Genomic DNA, 22,145 nt, shown 5'->3' on the forward strand with positions numbered 1-22,145 from the left:
ATTCACGTTTTTCTGGATCCCCTGGACAGCATCTAACTTCAGACGTGATGCTCCAGCTGCATTGTCTCCAGTGAGGAGGAACAACTCAGACACAATAAAACATTGTAACAAACCAATTTTGAGGAAATTAAATAACTTTATTGTGCATCAATTCCAATTTGTATCGTCCATGTTTCCACCTCATAAGTCAGGTATAAGAGATGCGGTTTATGCAGTATACAAAGCTGCCTGTAAATCCTCGGACAGTTTGTATCATGGAGAAAGTAAACCTACCCTGGGGTTCACTATTCAACTGAAGAAGGCTTTTTCTTATCTTGGTTGACACATCCACCCTCCTGCAAACTTGACGTGGTTCCATAGTACTGTCCCTACAGGTGGGCAGACAAGCTGTGCAGTAGCCAAGGCAAATATGAGGAGCTGGGACTCAGAGGGAAACAAAGCGTCTGATGGCGCCAATACAGTAATCATACAAGACCGAGAAGTTTGTCTTTGCTATTGCAAATAGTACAGATTATAGTCATGGAGGGTAATGCTTTCTTACATGAACTTCCCTACTATGACACCTAATCCAGGAATGGGGAACCTTTGGCCCTCCAGTGGTTACAAAACTACAATTCCCATCATGCCTGGACAGATGGGAATTGTAGTTTTGTAACCACTAGAGGACCAAACTATGAAGCTACATGGAGCGTCTCCACACGTATATAAGGGCTGTATCGGGGCCAGGCTCATGGACCTCATGTCTTCATCACATTTAGGTGAGTTTCCCTGCTATTCATACCTGCCTTGCCTGCATAGATAAATCTATAAGCTATAATGAGAAGAGTAAATCCAGCGGGTGGTTGGCTGCCATACCAAGTCACCTTTGGACCCAAAGACATGAACCAAACGATCCTTCACTTCCCGAAATAATAATATATGTTTTTTAACACCTTCCAAGCCAAAACTTTTATCAAATACAAATGGAGGTGTTTGGCTGCCTTCACGTTGTGTTCGCTGTATGCGCCAGGAGCAAAAATATCCATAGATCCCCACTTACCCAACAGAGGCCGGAAGTGACCTTTAGGCATTCGTCAGGTTGGTAAAGATCAAATCACATGGATTTTAACAATTGAGGACGACTGTGCATCTATACTGTGGCATCTGTCGGAGGATACACCTGGCGGGCGATGCAAGACACAGGGTGAAAGGAGCCGTAGATGGCTTTGTACCAATGTAGCACCAAAGAATAGGAGTGTGCTGCGAGAATGAATGGAAGCCGGGGGCGGCCAAACACCATAGGGATTAGTGAAAGTACTCTGGCAAAACTTTTTTTTTTATTTTATTTTTTTAAGTTAAACAGATTTGTAATTTACTTCTATTTAAAGCGAATGTACCATCGGGTATAGCGCTTACAGAATTTTACATCAATAGACTGGCGTAGGGTCTATTCCCGGGCACCAAAGAAAGGACTGTGGCACCAGTATCCCTGCATGGGCGCCAGTCTATTGATATAAAAATCTTAAAGCAATGTTCCTGATGGTACATCCGCTTCAAAAATCTCCAATATTCCAGTACTTATCAGCTGCTGTATGTCCTGCAGGAAGTGGTGTATTCTCTCCAGTGTGACACAGTGCTCTCTGCTGCCACCTCTGTCCATGTCAGGAACTGTCCAGAGCAGCAGCAAATCCCCATAGAAAACCTCTCCTGCTCTGGACAGAGGTGGCAGCAGAGAGCACTGGAAAGAATACACCACTTCCTGCAAGACATACAGCAGCTAATAAGTACTGGAAAAATTTAAACAGAAATTACAAGTCTGTAAAACTTTGACACCAGTTGACTAAAAAGTTTTTTTTTTTTTTTGTTTTGTTTTTGCTGGAGTACCCCTTTAATCAAAGCGCTGTCAAATCTAGCAAGCGAGCAATCCTTAGCTGGATGCTATGGCGCACTATGTGGTGAAAGATCAGTATGAAAGCGTTGTGCACCATATGGCGGCCCATAATATAAAGCAGATAGGATCCCATGTACCTCTGGTCAGAAATCTGCCCCAGCACCAAATCTTGTGCTCTTAATCTGTATGGTTTATGGTAATTCCGTGACTGATACCACCACCGGCTCGGATAGATGTGGTAGGGGGGGCATGCATCTTTGTGGAGGAGATACCTCAATATAGGGACAACCATAGGTTATCTACATACAGGTGGCACACAGGGCTAGGGTGCAATGTGGGTTCAGATCATCATCACATCCAGTCAGTGACCGGCGTGAGGAGTAAGTGCCACAGCATACATAGGGTTAAATAAACTCCATGGTGACCCTTATGTCAAGCAAGGAGGTAAGAGAAGCGCTGGTTATGGAAGCTCTGGTCCAAGACAATAAGCCCTTTGTTCCATTGCTTTTGCTATCTGAAAGTGGAGGTGGAACCAAGCTAGTGTATATACAAGAATGCCCCCCAAAAAGTGCTAATCCAGGTCACCCATCAAAGAGGGGGGGGTGGAAATAAAACTTAAATTTACACAACTAAATGCACACGGCAAGATGGCGTCTCAGACCCCCGAGGATGTCTTCTTCTCCCCCCCCCCCCCCCCCCCGTCCAGAAGGGCTTCACCAGAAAAAAAAAAGAATGGAGTCTGTGCAGCCAGAAGGGGGCAGAAGTGAGCATTGTTACCTTGGGTAATGAACGTTAGATGGCAGAACACAGCCGCCAGGGAGCCGCTTGTGCAGTTTGCTTTGGAAACAACCTGAGGGCTGTAACATTGGCATAAGACACGTAGTCCGTTTGCTGAGCGGGGGAGGGGGGATCCATGGCCGGCAGGTCAGGAGGAGGGGCAGCCCCGTTGCTGGAGACTTGAGAAGTGCGCTTCTTTTAAGATCTGGTTGATGTGAACGTAAGGTCCCTGATTTAGCGCAGACTGCTCTGGGACGGAGAATGGCTGCGGCGTGGCGGGGCCCGATCCGGCCACTGTCTGTAGGTTCTCGGAGCCGCTACTGCGATCCAGGCTGACGTTACTGTTAGTGCTGTCGCTCCCTGAAGAAGACTGGAGAAGGAGGAGAAAACCGATGACTAAAGGTTATAGAATAAATGGCTGCAATAGTACGGGCAGGGAACCTTGGCTCTCGTGCTTTTGCAAAACTACAACTCCCATCATGCCTGGACAGCCAAAGCTAAAGCTTTGGCTGTCCAGGCATGATGAGAGTTGTAGTTTTGCAACAGCTGGAGAGCCAAGGTTCCCTACCCATGAGCTGTATACTGGCATCTGCCACAGTGGAACAACTCATCTGTTAAGACAAGGGACCCAAATCCCACCATACCGATCTCAGAAGGTACCGACTCTCCTTTAAAGGGAACCATTCACCCCGTGGCCCCAGGCAGAAACTGACATACAGTGACATAAAGGTCAATATACTTACCACATCGCTCCCGGTCCCGTCCCGGATCCCGTTGTTGACACGGAGAAATCGCTGATTCTTCTTCTCGCGCCCATCATGGTAATGAGCCAAGATGAGTCCAACGTCCATAGGAAAGGCTGGACTTCGGGCCCCGCGGCGCTCATTACCATAATGGGCGCGAGAAGAATCGACGATTTCTCCGTGTCAACAACGGGATCCGGGACGGGACCGGGAGCGATGTGGTAAGTATATTGACCTTTATGTCACTGTATGTCAGTTTCTGCCGGGGCCACGGGGTGAATGGTTCCCTTTAAAGGGGCTGTCCAGGCTACTGTCTTCCAGATACACAACCTCTCCTGTCCTCAGGTTGGGGTGTGGGGTTTGCAGCTCAGTTACACTGAAGTGAAAGTAGCTAAACTGTAATAACACACACAGCCTGAGGACACAGGTGGTGCTGTTTCCAAAAGTAGCTGTTTTCTTTTCATAATAGGAAGAAATGATGTCTCCTGACACTTTTCATCTCCATGTCCTACATCGGCAGATCAGAGCCACCAAAACCGTTGACTGCCTTATACACCTTCCCTCCATGCTATATAATCTATGAGATTCCTTGCTCTCAAGTGTTGGCCACTAGGGGTCACCTTTCCTTGCAATCTGCTGTCCGCTGCCATTTGTCAGGGGGAAATCTGTCTAACACAGGAAGTTTGGCTGAGCTTAGCATGTGCTCTGTGCAGACCAAAGGCTAGACTGTGCACAGGAAAGCTGCTCCTGCTGAATATGATCCTCACTGTTCCTGAAATGTAAATCAAAGCTTCCCTCTCATCTCTGACATCCATGAAGTTCAGGGCAGCTGTCCCTTGTGTGAGTGGTGTAACCACTGCTGTATGTCCACAATGCTGCAGTCTCATTCCCTCACCCACGTCAGTAGTTTAGTGCTTAGTGTAACCCTTTCCTTGCTGTGGTACCATTTCTGCATCAGTAACACCCCCCCCCCCATATAGCTATAGTGGTATACACAGTAACTGATCTTCTGCACAGTGCACTTTCATTAGTATTGTGTCATTGCACAACAGGGAGGAGTATGTGCTGTGCCGTTATTGGCCATAGAGGGGCGAGCAACCCAGGGGCTCTTACCTCTGCCTCGGCCTCCCAGTCCTGGAATGTGGGGTTCCTATTGCTCCGTTTAGATTGCGGGAGCTGGGAGACATCATTGTTTCGCCGTCTCTTTCTAGAAAGGCAGAAAATACTAATGTTTAACAGTGAATTTGCCAGGAACATTCAGGAGCAGGCCAGCAGCAGCGCAAACACCCCCCGCCGCCCCCCCCCCCCCGGCAGGCCCGCAGCAGAACAGCCGCCGGCAGGCCCACAGCAAATACATATACAACCTGTCCCACAGAAAAAACAGCCAGTACAACTTCCAGGGTCACACTATGGTTGTAGCCCATCTGGTTTGAGAAACTACATGTCTCAGCATGCCCCGAAAGCTGCTGGTGCTCATGGCATCCTGGGATTTGTAGTTAACAGCAGCAGAATGCTACCCCTCTGCTACAGGGACTGTGCAGGACTGGAACCTGACTGGGGATATAAGTAAAAGCCATCAATGATGACACCATGATTAGTGATGCTTAAAGGGGGAACCCTGACCCCAAGCACGATACTCAAGAAGAACACTACAATACCAGACATGGTTCGAGGTCAATGGTGGCGCCATTTCTGGGGGAGCGGGGGGAACCTCCCTAACACACACAACTAAATGGCCTTTACCTGGGCTCTGTCACTTTAAGAAACCTTAGACATGTCCAATATTTTGATCAGTTGGGGGTCTGGGCACTCAGTCAGCCACTGATCATTAGGCAGAGCTTGGAGAAGAGCCCAGCTGAACGCTTCATCCCCAGCTCACTGCAGGTGGTCTCCATAGTGAGGACCCTAACAGACGGCCTGCAGTGAGCTGTAAATGGTGCTGATCTCATAGACTGGCGCTCTGTAACCTGAGGCTCTGTGCGCCTATTATAAGGAGACCGCATGAATGACTGGTCATGTGATCCTTTGTCGTCCTCACTCATAGGCCGCACATCCCCTATTACACAGCTGATAAACGTCCAGAGTCCAGGGGTGAAGCTCTCCATCCAGTGCTTCTCTCAGCTCTTTCTAATGATCGCTCAGTTTATCGTGTCCATTCTTACAAATATTGATTGTATATTTCCCCCCCATAAATCCTGACCTGCTATCAGGCAACATCTGGCCTCTGAGCTCCGGCTGTACCGGGATCCTCGGTCTGACAATGCGGGGGGGAAGGGGTTGGGTCCCACAGGTAATAAGCGGAGGGGACGAGTGCGGCCGCTGTCCAGTAAGACTCTTCTGCTTAATCCAAGCTGGAAAAAAAAAAAACAGATAAAGTTAATAAAGGCGAACAACAAAGCGACATCAACGCCTTGAAAAAACAACAACTTCAAAATCAACTGGTGCAAGTGATTTGTAATGTACTTCTATTAAAAATTCTTCCGTCTTCCAGTACTTATCAGCTGCTGTATGTCCTGCAGAAGTGGTGTATTCTCTCCAGTCTGACACAGTGCTCTCTGCTGCCACCTCTGTCCATGTCAGGAGCTGCCCATAGCAGGAGAGGTTTTCTATGGGGATTTGCTGGTGCTCTGGACAGTTCCTGACATGGACAGAGGTGGCAGCAGAGAGCACTGTGTCAGACTGGAGAACATATACCACTTCCTGCAGGACATACAGCAGCTGATAAGTACTGGAAGAATGGAGATTTTTTAATAGAGGTAAATTACAAATCTATATAACTTTCTGACACCAGCTGATATGAATTAATAAGATTTTCGCCGGAGTGGAAGACCACCTGAAAATGATACCGATCTTCTATCCCTTATGTACTAGTTCCCGCCTCTGGTTACTGCTTCCATCATAGAACCTATGGGTGAAATCATAAGACAACCTGCATCCTAGTCAGTGTTATGACATCTGCAGAGACCTTCCCCCTCCTAAGATCTTCGCTTGCTGTCAGGGAATAGGAACAGAACGTCTCCTTCGCCCTCATAGTCTGTATCACCCTGTTACAGCACTACAGCCGGGAAGCCGCAATAGGCAGAAGAGCTGCTGGCTGTCAGGGCATGATGGGAATTGTAGTTTTGCACTAGCTGGAAGGATGAAGGTTCCTTATCACTGGTATACACCACTATGACTGGCAGCAGTGTTACAGCCCTATCCTATAACTATAGACACTATGCCCGGCTCTACTACTATAGACATTATGGGGGAGATTTATCAAACATGGTGTAAAGTTAAACCGGCCTAGATGCCCCGGCAACCAATCAGATTCCACTTTTCATTCCTCATAGACTCTTTGGAAAACGGAAGGTGGAATCTGATTGGTTGCTAGGGGCAACGGAGCCAGTGTCACTTTACACCATGTTTGATTCATTTCCCCCCCTGAGTATACAAAATACGCCCGGCTCTAGGGGCTATATATACACACTATGCCCGGCTCTAGGGGCTATATATACACACGGTATGCCCGGCTCTAGGGGCTATATATACACACTATGCCCGGCTCTAGGGGCTATATATACACACGGTATGCCCGGCTCTAGGGGCTATATATACACGGTATGCCCGGCTCTAGGGGCTATATATACACGGTATGTCCGACTCTAGGGGCTATATATACACGGTATGCCCGACTCTAGGGGCTATATATACACGGTATGCCCGACTCTAGGGGCTATATATACACGGTATGTCCGGCTCTAGGGGCTATATATACACACGGTATGCCCGGCTCTAGGGGCTATATATACACACTATGGCCGGCTCTAGGGGCTATATATACTCACTATGCCCGGCTCTAGGGGCTATATATACACGGTATGTCCGGCTCTAGGGGCTATATATACTCACTATGCCCGGCTCTAGGGGCTATATATACACGGTATGCCCGGCTCTAGGGGCTATATATACACGGTATGCCCGACTCTAGGGGCTATATATACACGGTATGCCTGGCTCTAGGGGCTATATATACTCACTATGCCCGGCTCTAGGGGCTATATATACACACTATGCCCGGCTCTAGGGGCTATAATTATATATATATATATAATTATAGCCCCTAGAGCCGGGCATAGTGTGTATATATAGGGCATATATATATATATATAATTATATATAGTGTGTATATACATATACATATTATACATAGTGTGTATATATAGGGCATATATATATATATACAATTATAGCCCCTAGAGCCGGGCATAGTGTGTATATATAGCCCCTAGAGCCGGGCATAGTGAGTATATATAGCCCCTAGAGCCAGGCATACCGTGTATATATAGCCCCTAGAGCCGGGCATACCATGAATATATAGCCCCTAGAGCCGGGCATAGTGAGTATATATAGCCCCTAGAGCCGGACATAGTGAGTATATATAGCCCCTAGAGCCGGACATACCGTGTATATATAGCCCCTAGAGCCGGGCATACCGTGTATATATAGCCCCTAGAGTCGGGCATACCGTGTATATATAGCCCCTAGAGTCGGGCATACCGTGTATATATAGCCCCTAGAGCCGGGCATAGTGTGTATATATAGCCCCTAGAGTCGGGCATACCGTGTATATATAGCCCCTAGAGTCGGGCATACCGTGTATATATAGCCCCTAGAGTCGGGCATACCGTGTATATATAGTCGCTAGAGCCGGGCATAGCGTGTATATATAGCCCCTAGAGCCGGGCATAGCGTGTATATATAGCCCCTAGAGCCGGGCATAGCATGTATATATAGCCCCTAGAGCCGGGCATAGCGTGTATATATAGCCCCTAGAGCCGGGCATAGCGTGTATATGTAGCCCCTAGAGCCGGGCATAGCGTGTATATGTAGCCCCTAGAGCCGGGCATAGTGTTTATATGTAGCCCCTAGAGCCGGCCATAGTGTGTATATATAGCCCCTAGAGCCGGGCATACCGTGTGTATGTATGTGTGTATGTATGTATGTGTATATATATATATATATATATATATATATATATATATATATATATATACACACACACGGTATACCGTGTATGTATGTATATATATACACGCTATGCCCGGCTCTAGGGGCTATATATACACGCTATGCCCGGCTCTAGGGGCTACATATACACACACTATGCCCGGCTCTAGGGGCTATATATACACGCTATGCCCGGCTCTAGGGGCTATATATCAAGGCTTCTCAGACTGTGAGGCGCCCCCTAGTTGCTGGTGAGGCACAGCTTAGGAGGCAATTCTCACAAAAGCTGCACCGTTCTTTCCCTGGCTATAACCAGCTCCCCCTTGATCAGTCCGGTGAGGCACAGGCATCATAGTGTCTGTTGGGTGAGGCTCCAGTAAAAGCGCTGATATATACGCTATGCCCGGCTCTAAGGCTATATACACACGCTATGCCCAGGTCTAGGGCTGTATATATACGCTATGCCCGGCTCTGGGGCTATATATATATATATATATATATATATATATATACACACGCTATGCCCGGCTCTAAGGCTATATATATATATATATATATATATATATATATATAAAACACTGCTAAATCCTATATACCATGACTGGCTGTGTGACTGTATACACTGCTATATACCATGACTGGCTGTGTGACTGTATACAGTAATATATACTATATACCATGACTGTCTCTGTGACTGTATACAGTGCTATATACTATATACCATGACTGGCTCTGTGACTGTATACAGTGCTATATACTATATACCATGACTGGCTCTGTGACTGTATACAGTGCTATATACTATATACCATGACTGGCTGTGTGACTGTATACAGTGATATATACTATATACCATGACTGGCTGTGTGACTGTATACAGTGATATATACTATATACCATGACTGGCTGTGTGACTGTATACACTGCTATATACTATATACCATGACTGACTGTGTGACTGTATACACTGCTATATACTATATACCATGACTGGCTGTGTGACTGTATACACTGCTATATACTATATACCATGACTGACTGTGTGACTGTATACAGTGCTATATACTATATACCATGCCTGGCTGTGTGACTGTATACAGTGCTATATACTATATACCATGACCGGCTGTGTGACTGTATACAGTGCTATATACTATATACCATGCCTGGCTGTGTGACTGTATACAGTGATATATACTATATACCATGACTGGCTGTGACTGTATACACTGCTATATACTATATACCATGCCTGGCTGTGACTGTATACAGTGCTATATACTATATACCATGCCTGGCTGTGACTGTATACACTGCTATATACTATATACCATGACTGTCTGTGACTGTATACACTGCTATATACTATATACCATGACTGTCTGTGACTGTATACACTGCTATATACTATATACCATGACTGACTGTGTGACTGTATACAGTGCTATATACTATATACCATGACTGGCTGTGACTATATACAGTGCTATATACTATATACCATGACTGGCTGTGACTACATAGAGTGCTATATACTATATACCATGACTGTCTGTGACTGTATACAGTGCTATATACTATATACCATGACTGGCTGTGTGACTGTATACAGTGCTATATACTATATACCATGACTGGCTGTGTGACTGTATACAGTGCTATATACTATATACCATGCCTGGCTGTGTGACTGTATACAGTGCTATATACTATATACCATGCCTGGCTGTGTGACTGTATACAGTGCTATATACTATATACCATGCCTGGCTGTGACTGTATACAGTGCTATATACTATATACCATGCCTGGCTGTGACTGTATACAGTGCTATATACTATATACCATGCCTGGCTGTGACTGTATACAGTGCTATATACTATATACCATGCCTGGCTGTGACTGTATACAGTGCTATATACTATATACCATGCCTGGCTGTGACTGTATACAGTGCTATATACTATATACCATGCCTGGCTGTGACTGTATACAGTGCTATATACTATATACCATGCCTGGCTGTGACTGTATACAGTGCTATATACTATATACCATGCCTGGCTGTGACTGTATACAGTGCTATATACTATATACCATGCCTGGCTGTGACTGTATACAGTGCTATATACTATATACCATGCCTGGCTGTGACTGTATACAGTGCTATATACTATATACCATGCCTGGCTGTGACTGTATACAGTGCTATATACTATATACCATGCCTGGCTGTGACTGTATACAGTGCTATATACTATATACCATGCCTGGCTGTGACTGTATACAGTGCTATATACTATATACCATGCCTGGCTGTGACTGTATACAGTGCTATATACTATATACCATGCCTGGCTGTGACTGTATACAGTGCTATATACTATATACCATGCCTGGCTGTGTGACTGTATACAGTGCTATATACTATATACCATGACTGGCTGTGACTGTATACAGTGCTATATACTATATACCATGCCTGGCTGTGTGACTGTATACAGTGCTATATACTATATACCATGACTGGCTGTGTGACTGTATACAGTGCTATATACTATATACCATGACTGGCTGTGACTGTATACAGTGCTATATACTATATACCATGACTGGCTGTGACTGTATACAGTGCTATATACTATATACCATGACTGGCTGTGACTGTATACAGTGCTATATACTATATACCATGCCTGGCTGTGACTGTATACAGTACTATATACCATGCCTGGCTGTGACTGTATACACTGCTATATACTATATACCATGACTGGCTGTGACTGTATACAGTGCTATATACTATATACCATGCCTGGCTGTGACTGTATACACTGCTATATACTATATACCATGACTGGCTGTGTGACTGTATACAGTGCTATATACTATATACCATGCCTGGCTGTGACTGTATACAGTGATATATACTATATACCATGCCTGGCTGTGACTGTATACAGTGCTATATACTATATACCATGACTGGCTGTGACTGTATACACTGCTATATACCATGCCTGGCTGTGACTGTATACAGTGCTATATACTATATACCATGCCTGGCTGTGACTGTATACAGTGATATATACTATATACCATGCCTGGCTGTGACTGTATACAGTGCTATATACTATATACCATGACTGGCTGTGACTGTATACAGTGCTATATACTATATACCATGCCTGGCTGTGACTGTATACAGTGCTATATACTATATACCATGCCTGGCTGTGACTGTATACAGTGATATATACTATATACCATGACTGGCTGTGTGACTGTATACAGCAATATATACTATATACCATGCCTGGCTGTGACTGTATACAGTACTATATACTATATATCATGCCTGGCTGTGACTGTATACAGTGCTATATACTATATACCATGCCTGGCTGTGACTGTATACAGTGCTATATACTATATACCATGACTGGCTGTGTGACTGTATACACTGCTATATACTATATACCATGACTGGCTGTGACTGTATACACTGCTATATACCATGCCTGGCTGTGACTGTATACAGTGCTATATACTATATACCATGCCTGGCTGTGACTGTATACAGTGCTATATACTATATACCATGCCTGGCTGTGACTGTATACAGTGCTATATACTATATACCATGCCTGGCTGTGACTGTATACAGTGCTATATACTATATACCATGCCTGGCTGTGACTGTATACAGTGCTATATACTATATACCATGCCTGGCTGTGTGACTGTATACAGTGCTATATACTATATACCATGCCTGGCTGTGACTGTATACACTGCTATATACTATATACCATGCCTGGCTGTGACTGTATACACTGCTATATACTATATACCATGCCTGGCTGTGACTGTATACACTGCTATATCCTATATACCATGACTGGCTGTGACTGTATACAGTGCCTGCCCCCATACACCTGGCAGCTGCCCTATATACCCGCAGTGTATACTGCCCCCATCCCCCCACACAACCCCTAGCATCCCGTCCTGTCATGGCCGCCCCGGGCCTCCTGTGACTTGTAGTCCCCCCCGCAGCCACAGAGGGCAGCCCTGTCCCCCGGCCCCGCAGGCCGCTCACCTCCCGCCTCTCCTGGTCTCTCCGAGGCTTCTGCCCCGTCCTCTCCCCGTCCTGCTCATACTCCTCATCCGCTGGCTGGAGCTCTCATGCCCCGCCAGGTTCCATGCTCCAAGCCGCAGCCCCAGCCGGATACAGGCCTCAATGACGTCACCGCGTGCCCGCCACCAGCCAATAGGAGAGCGGCTCCGGAGTGTCGCCGCCTGCAGGGACGCCATGTTATTGGTTGTATAAGAAACAGCCCCCTATAGTGATGTAGCTACACTTATAATAGATTTTATTATGAGGCGTGTATATATACAGAGAATCCTGTGGACGATCCTAAAGTCCATTTAAGGCGATACACAACTAGAAATGGATCCCCCTGCCCGCCTTCCACCTTTTAGGCAATTTGCGTAACGTTAATTAGGACGCTAACCCTATTTACGACATAAGGGAGTTACGTAAACAGTGCAATTTAATCGCTACGCAAACGGCGTACGTTACGTAAGTTCGCCTGTCTGAAATAGGAATACGCCTTTATGACTCAACATTAGTGGCGATAAGTTACGTTTCTATAGCAACCAATTAGAATCCTACTTTTAGTTTCCAAGAAAAAAAAAAGCTTTGAAGATGATTGGTTGATACGGTTGACTGCGTGACAACTGTCTAGTTTGTTTTGCCTCTACCAAGATGGCGACGCGCTGCAAACGACATAGGATTCTACCATACGCTACTTAGCCGCTACCAATATGGCGGCGCCTTAATGTCACATGTCCAGTCAGCCAATGAGTGTCGGAAAATGCCGTCCACGTGACCAGGTTTGTCCAATTACGTCACTCGTCCAGGACCTGAAGCGGCATGTGGATGAGGCTGTAATGTGACTGTACGAGAAGAGGTAAAACCTGACCCAGTGCACCGACACTGCATGCACGGCACAGCACAGCACTCACTGAGCCATTTGCGAGATGACATGCGATCAGGATAGTAGTTGTATGTTGTATGTAGTTGTTATGTTACTTTTCTCCTTTTTATGACAGCAATGACCCAATCTTATCACTGCCTCTCCAGACTTCCAGTACTTATCAGCTGCTGTATGTCCTGCAGGAAGTGGTGTATTCTCTCCAGTCTGACACACTGCTCTCTGCTGCCAATAACAAATCTCTTGCACCACTTAATTTGAAAGAAATACCATTTTGCTGGATTATCCCTTTAAGAGGGGACGTTAGAGATCCTAAAAGAAAGGAGCCTTCAAAGTGAGTATATAATAAACACCTCATCGTGAAATCCTGACAGAGAGGACCCCCCCCAATATATACAGATCCCCAGATCTTATATAGACTACATACTATCCCCAGGACAGATGTAAATATACTTACCTCTCCCTATTCCTGCACTCCCCTATCCGGACGGGAGAAGACGGGAGAGAAAGTATTGAAGAAAATGATTTCACTTTACTAGATAAGAGATCAAAGCAATAGATACTACAGCTCAGTGTTTTCAAATATAGAATAATGCAGTTATAGAGGAGAAATCCTCTATCCGTGTATCATATCAGCGGTTCTGTATTAGGCCCCGTTCCCACTGAGCAAAGGTAGCGGAATTCCGCGATGGAATTGTCCGCCATGGAATGCTGTTAGCCTCCCGCTCATAATGGGAGTCTATAGGAGGCGCGCGCTCCTGCTCTGTAGGCGCTGAAGAATGAACATGTTTATTCTTCAGCGCCTACAGAGCAGGAGCGCGCGCCTCCCATAGACTCCCATTATGAGCGGGAGGCTAACGGCATTCCACGACGGACAATTCCGTCGCGGAATTCCGCTACCTTTGCTCAGTGGGAACAGGGCCTTAGTGAAGACTTCAGAAGAGAAGGTTTAGAGGCAGCGATTTCTGACACCTCAAATATGTTACCAGGGCAACCAGGCGGTAAGGAAAGCAAATGGTTTGCTGGACTGTATATATATATATATATATATATATATATATATATATATATACTGGTATGCTGGACTGTATATATATATATATATATATATATATACTGGTATGCTGGGCTGTATGTGTATATATATATATATATATATATATATATACAGTGGTACCTTGGTTTAAGAGTAACTTCGTTTAAGAGTGTTTTGGTTTAAGAGCTCACAGTTTTTAAAAATTGTGATTTGGTGTAAGAGCATAGCTTTGGTTTAAGAGCTCCCTGTACTGGGTGGGAGTGGAGGAGGGGCAGGGTCTGCATAGCGGGGTCTACAGCTCTGTACTCTGACCCAGGAAGTCTCCCTCACCTTCCAAATCATAGCAGATCCACTTCAGGCTGGGGCTTACATCAGGGGACAGGACTGTGGAGGTAATCTCTCCATAGCTGTAACCCCTCTCTCCCCGGACAGAGAGCGCTGCATGTGCCCACATCTGCCCTGCTCATTCCTCCATACTCCCTGCAGTCTCTGTCCGCCCTTGTGTTTCCCATCCGCTCCATTACTGTACAGTAATTTATAATATCACATATTAAGCTGTTTCTTAATCTTTGTTTCATCTGTTTTACATGTTATTCAGAATAATAAATCCTTATTTTCGGGGTGTGGAACCAATTGTCTGCATTTCGATGATTTCTTATGGGAAAATTTGCTTTGGTTTAAGAGTGGATTTGGATTACAAGCACCATCCCGGAACTAATTATGCTCGTAATCCAAGGCACCACTGTATATATATACAGTGGTGCCTTGGATTACAAGCATAATTCGTTCCGGGACCGTGCTTGTAATCCAAATCTGCTCTTAAAACAAAGCAAATTTTCCCGTAAGAAATCATAGAAGTGCAGACAATTGGTTCCACACCCCAAAAATAATGATTTTTTTTTCTGAATAACATGTAAAACAGATGAAACAAAGATTAAGAAACAGCTTAATATGTGATATTATAAATTACTGTACAGTAATGGAGCGGATGGGAAACACAAGGACTGACAGAGACTGCAGGGAGTATGAAGGAATGAGCAGGACAGATGTGGGCACATACATGCAGCGCTCTCTGTCCGGGGAGAGAGGGGTTACAGCTATGGAGAGATTACCCCCACAGTCCTGTCCCTTAATGTAAGCCCCAGCCTGCAGTGGATCTGCTATGATTTGGAAGGTGAGGGAGACTTCCTGGGTCAGAGTACAGGGCTGTAGACCCCGCTATGCAGACCATGCCCCTCCCCCACTCGCGCTCCCACCCAGAACATGGAGCTCTTAAACCAAAGCAATGCTCTTAAACCAAGTCACAATTTTGAAAAACTGTGAGCTCTTAAACCAAGTTACTCTTAAACCAAGGTACCACTGTGTATATATATAATTGTATGCTGGACTGTATAGCTAGATCGGGGAGGGGGGAACCTTTGGGTCTCCTACTGTTGCTGTCCAGGCATTATGGGAATTGTAGTCTTGCATATAGAGAGGTGGTGGTATATATCTGTATACATTACTGTCCAATATTGTTTTTAAACTTTTAAACCTTGTATTTCCGTTTCTTCCAGTCATGAAGGATCCATCGGCAGCAATGGAGGTTTGCCCGTTCTGTGGCAAGGCGTTTAAGAGGTTAAAATCTCACTTACCGCACTGTAAGACGGCCCGGGCCTCAACCACCGCACGGGAGACAGATCCTAGAGACAAATACACAACAGCCAACCCGGCACCCCCAAAAACAACGAGCACAACCTTACCAATGGCAGAAAGACAGCGCCTGAAAACCAAAGGAAAAGCTAAGACGGAAGGCAGGAAAAGTCAAGGCAAAGCAATGTCCGTATCCCGACCAACCCAAGTGACAGGAACGGTCACCTCAGGGAGCAGAGCTAAGGCCGCCACTAAGGATGCCAAGGAAGCCCCTCAGGCGACCACAGGGACCGCTCCAGTGGTCAGGTCAAGAAAAGAGGAAGGTCGGGACCAGGTGGCATTGGGTAAACCCTGTCTGCCAGTCCAGCAAGCCCTTGTAGTAAGGCCCAGTCCTGAGAAAGTGGACGGTCCGAGGTTTAATGTGAGAGACCGGGTATGGACTGAGGATGTAGGAGGAGATTGGACCGGATCATCTGCACCCAAGCACACGGACACAATAGGGAGTCCAGCTCTATATACTGGGGTACGCGCGCTCCATGAACACATCCGCTCGGATGGAAGCTCAGTGCCCTGGCGTGTTCCCGCACCTGCCGAGGCTCCCATGGTCATCAGGTGGGCTACCGGAATTAATACACAACGGCCGGGCATGTCTTCCACTGTGAGCAGTATAGAAGCAGAAGCTAACCATAAAGCAGTAGAGACTCTACGGAAGACAAACGAGATGAAGATGGACGTGCCACCCCCACCTAATCCCCTGCAACTAGTAGATAGTCCTGTAGGGTTACAGTGGATTCCTCAGCTCTATCCCAGTTATGTCCAAGTGCGCGTTGTCCCTGGAAGACAAGATCAATGGGGTCAACCTGGAAGAGGAACCAAGATACTGGAGCCAATAGGAAGCCCAGCTGGTAGAGGAACCAAGATACTGGAGCCAATAGGAAGCCCAGCTGGTAGAGGAACCAAGATACTGGAGCCAATAGGAAGCCCAGCTAGTAGAGAAACCAAGATACTGGAGCCAATAGGAAGCCCAGCTGGTAGAGGAACCAAGATACTGGAGCCAATAGGAAGCCCAGCTGGTAGAGGAACCAAGATACTGGAGCCAATAGGAAGCCCAGCTAGTAGAGGAACCAAGATACTGGAGCCAATAGGAAGCCCAGCTGGTAGAGGAACCAAGATACTGGAGCCAATAGGAAGCCCAGCTGGTAGAGGAACCAAGATACTGGAGCCAATAGGAAGCCCAGCTAGTAGAGGAACCAAGATACTGGAGCCAATAGGAAGCCCAGCTGGTAGTGTATATCCCTGGTCATATTGTATCCCTCACTAGAGATGAGCCGATCGTTCAGAATGTGAATACCGATGGCTGAAGAAGATGGATGCGGTCCTATGGTTGTATCCAGCAGGACCCCCCCTAGGGCTGCATCCAACTTCTCCAGCTAACGTTATTCACATGCCGAATGATCGGACTCCAGCATCGGACCCCAGTTATGCTCATCTCTATCCCTCGCTCCTTCCATGCTGTCAGAACATTAGAAGACTCCTTGGTTTCTCTCCTTTCCTAGAACTGTGCAAGGCGGCGCCCATCCTAGAAAACCAGTCTACATCTAAGCTCCTGATGGACGTCCGGCTCGGGGATCTTCCCGCCTGGTTCGCCAAACATAGATATTCACCAAAGATGGTTCCACGGTTTATAATGAATGGTGAGTGAGCAGCTTTGGCCTCTAGGGGCGCTATGGGGGATGTGAGGACTTGCTGCCAGGTATACTCAGGTTACAGGTGATCACTCGGGGTCCCAAAAGTTACATTAGGGATGAGGAACCCGCCAGCTGCTGCAAAATTACAGCCTTTGGCTGTCCAGGCATGATGGGAATTGTAGTTTTTCATCAGCAGGAGGGCCAAAGATTCCCCATCCCCGTCTTCTATAAGACCTTAAAAGGGAACTCTGGCGAAAATATTTTTTTTTCAAATCAACCGGTATCAGAAAGTTATAGAGATTTATAATTTACTTCTATTAAAAAATCTCCAGTCTCCCAGTACTTATCAGCTACTGTATGTCCTGCAGGAAGTGGTGTATTTTCTCCAGTCTGACACAGTGCTCTCTGCTGCCACCTCTGTCCATGTCAGGAACTGTCCAGAGCAGCAGCAAATCCCCATAGAAAACCTCTCCTGCTCTGGACAGTTCCTGACATGGACAGAGGTGGCAGCAGAGAGCACTGTGCAGACTGGAGAGAAAACATCACTTCCTGCAGGACATACAGCAGCTGAGAAGCACTGGTAGAATGGAGATTTTTAAATAGAAGTAAGTTACAAATTTCTGTCACCAGTTCATTTGAAAGGAAAATATTTTGGTGAACTACCCCTTTAACCTTTTTAACCTTCTACCCTTTTGCAGCTTGGGGACGATACTACGACAAGTACATCAACGTGAGGAAGGGCGGCATTGGAGGTCTGACCATGATTCTCGCCAGTTACTGCGTCCTCAGCTATACCTGGAACTACAACCATATTAGTAAGTTCTCCTCTTGTGAATGACTCTATATCACCAGCACTGGTTTTGGAAGAAATCAGCCATGTTTTTCTAACCTCGGATACCTCTATATATATATATATATATAGAGAGAGAGAGAGAGAGAGAGAGAAAGAGAGCTTCTATGGAGATCTGTGTGTTTCCATGGTTACAGACTACATAAACGATCCTGCAGTCAGACTTCCAGTTCTCCTGAATGTTTATGAGGAAAAAAGCTAGGTGAGAAAGGAAGGGAGGAGTACTGAGGGGTCTGGTCACACAGAGGTTAGTTTTAGTCTGTAACAACCGATAAGTCTGTGTAGGAGCTGCATACATAAGACGGTGGGAACTGTTCCTTAACCTGTGGCCCTACAGATGTTGCAGCACTCCCATCCGACTGTCAGGGCATTATGGGAGTTGTAGTTTTGCAGCGGCTAGACAGCCACAAGTTAGGGATCACCCAACGCCCCTGACCAGGATAGTAAATACTTTCCTCCATAACTGATCAACTGGGAGTCAATTTTCTCTGTGTTTTGCTGTTATTCCTCTTGGAATATATTGACAATTGGGCGTGTTCTTACACCGTCTGTCTAATCATGGCAGGCAGCGTTACAGCCTATCAGCAAGGAGAATGGGAACTGCTAGTCATCAATTCATGTATACTGTTCCTGCAGGAATAACAGGATGGAGGACAGTAAGGGTACGTGCACACTGCAGGATCCCGACGGAAAACCCATTGCGGATTCTGCAGCTCGCACCTGCATTTCGCGAGCCAGTCCGCGAGCAGGTGTGAGCTGCGGAATCCGCAACATGGGGTACTTTGGGGGAAAAAAAATCAAAACAACTGGTGTCAGAAAGTTATATAGACTGGTAATTTACTTCTACTTAAAAATCTCCATTGTTCCAGTAGTTATCAGCTGCTGTATGTCCTGCAGGAAGTGGTGTATTCTCTCCAGTGTGACACATTGCTCTCTGCTGCCACCTCTGTCCATGTCAGGAACTGTCCAGAGCAGCAGAGGTTTTCTATGGGGATTTGCTGCTGTTCTGGACAGTTCCTGACATGGACAGAGGTGGCAGCAGAGAGCACTGTGTCAGACTGGAGAGAATACACCACTTCCTGCAGGACATACAACAGCTGATAAGTACTGGAAGACTGGAGATTTTTTTAATAGAAGCAATTTAAAATATGTATAACTTTCTCACTCTATGGGATTAGATTTTTTCCCCCCACCACGCTATCCCTTTAAGGAATTACTGTCACTTTAAATAACCTTTAACACATTAAACTGACATGATTGGGTGGGGTCAGAGCATTAGGCCGGGTTCATACTAGTGCGCTATGCATACATTTTCCAATTTGTATTACGGCAGACTCAAAGGGGTTATACACGCTTATAAAAAGCACAGCTACTTTGTTGCAAAAACAGCGCCACCCCTGTCCTCAGGCTGTATGCTGTATTACAACTCAGCACCATTCACTTCAATGGAACTGAGCTGCAATGCTGCACCCAAACTGAGGACAAAAGGGGCGCTGTTTCTGGAAGAAAGTGGCCATGTTTTAGTGAGCCAGGATAACCCCTTCAGTACAGAGTTACAGTAGTGTGAGGCCCATCTAGACGTCTGTAATGTGGCTGGTGTGGTCAGACAGCTGCCCCCTCCTCCGATCTCCCCAGTTCCATTGTCAGCCGCTCGGGATATTAACGTTCACACAGGAGATTTGCTTTAAATCCACATTAACATAGAGAGCACTTCATGCCCGGCCATCGCCGCTCCTGTAAATCAGGTTTCATTGCAGACCATTATAGCGCCAGCTGGAAGGAAAACATTAGCCTGGCACAGCAATGTATCCCGGCTGCCATAAAAGCCGTTCATCTCAACAAGGACCATAGACTAAATTAACTGGAGATTGCTGTATAACAGAGAAAGCGATCACGGCAGAGACGGATGGGGCTGCAGGAAAGGAGAGGAGAGAGGCGGATAGTGGGCGCTGCACGCGGATCAGGGTAGTGTTCACACAGAGGCAGGGTTTCTGAATATTAAATCCCATCACTCCCCACCCAGAGCTGCTGCAGAACATCACTCTACACAGCAGACTCTCTCCTTACGCTGTATCACTTCCCATCTGCCTGTGGCATTGTTCAGCACAAGGCAGCATGCTGTAAACATGTCTCTATATATCAAGTAGATGGTGATGTACGGCTGGTCAGAGGTGATGACATCACTCAGGGGGTGGGGCTAGAGCACCTAGATAAGATCCAGCCACACTTCCTAATACAGCAGAAGATGATGCATTGTCTTGGGATAGAGGGAGACAATACCCATTGTGTAGTTCTTCTATTTTCAGCTTCCTGTTGGGGTAAAGCCAGTACTCTTAGTGATATCACTATATAAGTCTATTATTGGGAGGTCCAAACTATTCCCGTTCCGTTATAGTTCCCCTGAATGAACGGAGCGTACTGTGCATGTATCGCCAGCACACCATCTATTCTCCACAGCAATGCCAAATTAAAAAAAAAAAGAGTATACGTTTAACATATAACACTGAACCTCCATAAAAAATAGAATTATGGATTTCTATTCAACCCCACAAAAATCTATTTTTTTTTTATTTCTCAGTACATTACACCATGCTAGGATCCTACATATTGGTCTTTGCAGCAGTTCCCTCTTCTGGCCACCAGGTGGAGCTCTTGTCCCCCTTTCATGCTGCTGTACATAAATCTCTGTCTCTTTCAGAGCTGGATCGCTGGAGGAAATATCACTGATCTCTGAGCCGCCTGAACTTCTGATCCTCCGGATGATTTCCCCAGCAGCCTCCATGTCCTGGAACGCAGCCGCCTCTCACCAAGTGCCTTGTGAAGATTTGCGCTGAGGTTCTCTACATTTATTATGTTGTGTGATTATTTATTCTGGTTACATGATGTTTATTCCTATAGTATTAGGGTTATGTGAAGGAGAACGTGGGCCACCATGCGGTTAATAAAAGTGTTTACTGACAGGTGCACCTGCTGGATTCCCTATATACCTACAGTACATACTCCATACGGCAAGTTATATCTTATACACTGTATCCAAGTTATGAGATCACCGGGAGGTCCGACCAATCCTGAAAACTGAGCAGCCAAAAGCTGCTCTCATCTATCTAAAGTGGCTTCATAGAGTGTCATTTTAGAGTCCCCACTAGTCAGACTCCCCTTAAAGGAGTAGTTAAAAAAAAAAAAAAGTCAAATCAACTGATTCCAGAGATTTGTAATTTATTTCTATTCAAATCTTCAGTCTTCCAGTACTTATCAGCTGCTGTATGTCCTGCAGGAAGTGGTGTATTCTTTCCAGTCTGACACAGTGCTCTCTGCTGCCACCTCTGTCCATGTCAGGAACTGTCCAGAGCAGCAGCAAATCCCCATAGAAAACCTCTCCTGCTCTGGACAGTTCCTGACATGGACAGAGGTGGCAGCAGAGAGCAATGTGTGAGACTGGAAAAAATAGATTATTTCCTGCAGGACATACAGCAGCTGATAAGTACTGGAAGACTGGAGATTTTTTATATATATATATATATATATATATATATATATATATATATATATATTAGAAGTAAATT

The 22,145-nt window shown here is 45.8% G+C and overlaps 2 protein-coding genes across 3 annotated transcripts; one reads left to right on the top strand and one right to left on the bottom strand.

Annotated features, from left to right (window-relative positions):
* Positions 1–116: 116 nt before the first annotated feature.
* Positions 117–12,613, bottom strand: VCF1 (VCP nuclear cofactor family member 1). 2 transcript variants are annotated; one of them, XR_011359822.1, is made up of 5 exons: positions 12,479–12,613; positions 5,591–5,741; positions 4,504–4,597; positions 673–3,017; positions 117–608 (listed from the first exon to the last, which is right to left on the bottom strand). XR_011359822.1 is itself a non-coding variant. In XM_069953436.1 (4 exons), the coding sequence occupies exons 2-4, from the start codon at positions 5,605–5,607 to the stop codon at positions 2,796–2,798; spliced, it is 333 nt and encodes a 110-aa protein (XP_069809537.1). In that variant the 5' UTR covers positions 5,608–5,741; positions 12,479–12,613; the 3' UTR covers positions 117–2,795. The 2 variants fall into 2 exon arrangements, 1 of the variants encoding a protein (XP_069809537.1); XM_069953436.1 differs by having other exon boundaries at positions 117–3,017.
* Positions 6,124–21,546, top strand: MTNAP1 (mitochondrial nucleoid associated protein 1). Its single transcript, XM_069953435.1, has 5 exons — positions 6,124–6,146; positions 15,969–17,327; positions 17,601–17,738; positions 18,431–18,547; positions 21,281–21,546. Exons 2-5 carry the CDS (start codon positions 15,971–15,973, stop codon positions 21,307–21,309), a joined length of 1,641 nt encoding a protein of 546 aa, XP_069809536.1. The 5' UTR covers positions 6,124–6,146; positions 15,969–15,970; the 3' UTR covers positions 21,310–21,546.
* The last annotated feature ends 599 nt before the right edge of the window (positions 21,547–22,145 follow it).

This window comes from Dendropsophus ebraccatus, chromosome 14, assembly GCF_027789765.1.
Source record: "Dendropsophus ebraccatus isolate aDenEbr1 chromosome 14, aDenEbr1.pat, whole genome shotgun sequence".
In the NCBI taxonomy this organism is placed as follows: Eukaryota; Metazoa; Chordata; class Amphibia; order Anura; family Hylidae; genus Dendropsophus; species Dendropsophus ebraccatus.

What these genes read in the sequence shown, in the direction of transcription:
- VCF1 (XM_069953436.1), bottom strand. An exon ending in ACTGGGAGGCCGAGGCAGAG is followed by an intron (nt 3,018 to 4,503) that starts GTAAGAGCCCCT and finishes CTCCTTCTCCAG; the next exon opens with TCTTCTTCAGGGAGCGACAG.
- MTNAP1 (XM_069953435.1), top strand. Translation starts at nt 15,971, where the DNA reads ATGAAGGATCCATCGGCAGCAATGGAGGTTTGCCCGTTCTGTGGCAAG. An exon ending in GCCAATAGGAAGCCCAGCTG is followed by an intron (nt 17,328 to 17,600) that starts GTAGTGTATATC and finishes CTCCTTTCCTAG; the next exon opens with AACTGTGCAAGGCGGCGCCC. An exon ending in CTGGAACTACAACCATATTA is followed by an intron (nt 18,548 to 21,280) that starts GTAAGTTCTCCT and finishes TGTCTCTTTCAG; the next exon opens with AGCTGGATCGCTGGAGGAAA.